The sequence below is a fragment of the Austrofundulus limnaeus genome, unplaced genomic scaffold, assembly GCF_001266775.1.
Source record: "Austrofundulus limnaeus strain Quisiro unplaced genomic scaffold, Austrofundulus_limnaeus-1.0 Scaffold1180, whole genome shotgun sequence".
NCBI classification, from domain to species: Eukaryota; Metazoa; Chordata; class Actinopteri; order Cyprinodontiformes; family Rivulidae; genus Austrofundulus; species Austrofundulus limnaeus.
This window is the reverse complement of record NW_013953582.1, coordinates 39,585-43,039: the sequence shown is the minus strand read 5'-3', so window position 1 is coordinate 43,039 and position 3,455 is coordinate 39,585. Positions and strand designations below refer to the sequence as shown.

General features: G+C 44.1%; 1 protein-coding gene across 1 annotated transcript in view; it reads right to left on the bottom strand.

Moving 5' to 3' along the window:
• The window catches only part of ppat (phosphoribosyl pyrophosphate amidotransferase), a gene marked incomplete in the record, with an annotated part of 40,545 nt that overhangs the window by 14,946 nt on the left and 22,144 nt on the right, over positions 1 to 3,455 (bottom strand). Inside the window, 4 exon segments of the mRNA XM_014031119.1 lie at positions 418 to 639; positions 716 to 843; positions 924 to 1,075; positions 1,174 to 1,246. Coding sequence (XP_013886573.1) covers positions 418 to 639; positions 716 to 843; positions 924 to 1,075; positions 1,174 to 1,246 — 575 coding nt within the window.

Genomic DNA, 3,455 nt, shown 5'->3' with positions numbered 1-3,455 from the left:
AAAATGTACAATTGCCTCCCTTAAATACCCTTTCTCATAATTGGAGTCACCTGTGTATGGAGGTCAAGGGTCACTGAACTTACCAAACCAAATTTAAGTTCCTATAATTAGTTCTAAAGGTTTTGTAATCAATAAAATGACAACAGTGCTCAAATTTATGCTCCTGCCTAACTTTGTTAAACCAATCATTGAACACTTTCTGTAAATCATATAAACTTCATTTCACTTCTCAAATATCACTGTGTTTGTCCCCGATATGATATATTTAACTGATTTTTTTTATCCAAACAATCAATGATTTATAAAGGTAAATCAGAAAAATTAACAAGGCTGCCCAAACTCTTTCATATGACTGTATTACCAAAATAAAAGTAGTTGTAGAATCAGAGTACAAGACAGTCTGATATATAAGGCAACCTGTGTTGCTCCAGCTTCTCGCAGCAGTTTGATGATGGGGGAAATGGTGTTGCCTCGAACGATGGAGTCATCGATCAGCACCACACGTTTCCCTGCAAAGTTGTCTGTTAGAACCCCAAACTTCTTGGCCACGCCGAGTTGCCTCAAGCGAGTGTTGGGCTGAATGAATGTTCTGCCCACGTAGCGGTTCTTGCACAGCACCTCTGTGTACGGAAGCCCAGACTGGAAGGACAAGAAGGAACGGGTGAGAAGAAAGGTCCAGCAGGTGGTGGAACAGCACAAAGCCTTGTAGACGGACCTGCTGAGCGTAGCCCAGAGCAGCAGGTGTGGCAGACTCTGGTACAGTGCTGACCACGTCTGCATCTGTCGGAGCTTCGATGGCCAACTGCCGACCACAGCGCTGCCTCACAGTGTACACCATCTGTCCTGCAGGGCAGCTACACTTCAGAACACCTGAAAGCTGTACAGTTCAGAACCAGTTCTTCGGTAAGTGTGAAAATAAATACCTTCAAAAATAGAGTCTGGTCTGGCAAAATACACATATTCAAAAATGCAGAAGGCAGGAAGGTCTCCTTCAGGACGGGGCACGATGCACAAAGACTGGACTCCGTGCTTGGAGATCTGCACAATCTCTCCTGGTAGGACCTCCCTGTAGTACCTGAATGAAGGTGTGAAAATGTTGGGAACTCACAGAAACACAGCTCTCAGTTATAATTCAGAGGATTGCTTCTCAATGAGACATGATGCAACACAAACTTGGCACCAATGGACTGAAAGCTGCAGGACTCTGATGACACGACCCAGCCCTCCGTGTCCTCCTCCTCTGCACCTAACCAGGATCAGAGAGTCCAGTTAGTCTTCCACCAGCTCTGCTTTAATCAAAGACCAGCCTGCTCTGGTTCTCCATCAGAAAACCAGTCTGATGAAACCAACATGTTTGTTTCCAGTTTACGGACCAACCCATAAATGGCCCCACACAAAGGCCTTCTATGTTCTGTTGTGTTACGCTATGTTCACACCGAATGCGTTTTGAGCAACAAAAACGCACCCAATGCCTCAAGTTGGATGCATCACGTTCAGACCGGGACAGAGCACGTGTCTGTAGAGGGAGGAGCGTCTTGGTTTTTTCCAGTCTGTCTTCGGCGGATGAAATAAAGATAAAATAAAGAAAACGGCTTTGCTTTATTTACTAAAGAGCAAGCGATCATTGCGCACAGCAGATAATTAATTCACCAGATGATTTAGAGGCGGTTTGTTTGGTTAGTTTCACCACTCCAGGAGCTAATGAACGTTTTTTTTGTCCYGAGCCCAGTTTAACACCGCGGTCAGTTTAACGAGCTGCTGACCCACATTGGTGCTGATATCTCCAGCCAGAACACCAACTGTAGACGGCTGATTTCAGCTAAAGAGTTCCTGTCCGTCTGTTCCAGGTTAGCGGGCCACATTCAGGAAACAGTCACGTGGAAAAAATAGTCTCTGATTGGTTAACGCGGCACGTCGAAAAGCAAAAGTTCAAATTTTTAACTCAAGCGTCGGCTGCTTTAGACACGCCACATGCACAGAAAACGCTCTACCGCTTCTGTTGCGCACCGCGCTAAACGGCCTAGACGCACCGTGAGACCCCTAGAGGTGCGTTTAGGGCTGCCACGAACGATTAATTTTATAGTCGATTAATCACAGATTTTTTTTTCGATTAGCCGACTAATCAGATCGTATGTTAATTGAATATAAAACATACAGCTTATCGAGCCAGAATGCAGCTGCTGTTATATAACTATCGTTAGAGTTTAGCTATATGCTAACTAAAAATTATTGCTGTGGAAGGTAAGTTCTGCCTTGCAGATATTGTACTGCACAGGTTTCTCTTTCATTTTCTTAAAGTGGTAATATCATGTAAAACCAACTTTTTTGAGTTTTATATCATGTTATAATGTTATACTCTCATAAAAACATGCCCAAAGCCTTGCTCTGACTCATTCATGCATGTCTGAGAAATCCTGCAGTGTTTTTAGGAAGCCATGCTGAGGAGCAGTTTGGAGAGGAAAAACAAACTAAAGAACAAAAAAATTAAAGACTAATCGATTATTAAATTAGTCAGACTATTTTTAATAATCAGCCCTAGGCGCGTTCACATGGACTTTGCATGTAAACCAGCCGCTCCTGCAGCTCAAAATGCGTTCGGTGTGAACGTAGCTTTAGAGACAGTGCTACAGGCAGCTGTGGCAGAGTGGTTAGGGGAGTCATCTTGGAACGATTAGGTCGCCGGTTTGATCCCCCATTCCAGCTGTGTCAGTTGTTGTGTCCTTGGGCAAGACACTTCACCCCTAATGCCTCTGATGTGTGTCCCATCAGTGTATGAATGTGATTGGCACTGATTAGTCTCCATAGATGATTGTACGTTAGCTCTGTAGAGAGACCTAATAGAGTGCTGTGTGAATGGGTGAATGAGGACACAAACCATGTTTCCATCAAGGCTTTTTGATGCACATTTAGAAGTGTCGCATTAAAAATGTGAAAAAAAGTAGGATGGAAACAGCAAAATTCGAAGAAAAAAAAATCCTCAATTCGCTAAAAAGTTTTTACACTCGCTTGAGGTGGTTTTTGGACGATTCGCAAAGTAGTTAATGCGCAAAACGGGAGATGGAAACACGTTTGCTGAATAAATTCTGAAGTAGTGCACTTACCTCAGCTGTTTCCGTTTTCCTGCCTCGTCCCGGATGTTATCATAAACGCGCGAAAACATGGCTGCGAACAACAACAGGTACGTGTGGACTGACGAAGAGACGAGAACATTTCTCTCTTTAATTCGCGAAAGATGCCCAATAGAAAGGCATTCACGAAAGAAATCGCTCCATTGTCCGGTTTAGCCTCTGCTAGTTAGCAAGTTGCACTTCCTGTTTACTACCGCAAAGCTTGTCGCCGACGTCTGACGTAATCACGCGTTGCGTAGCCTTGTCTGACGTAATCACATGTTGCATAGCCTTGTCTGCCTCGTCTGACGTAATCACGCGTTGCGTAGCCTCGTCTGACGTAATCAC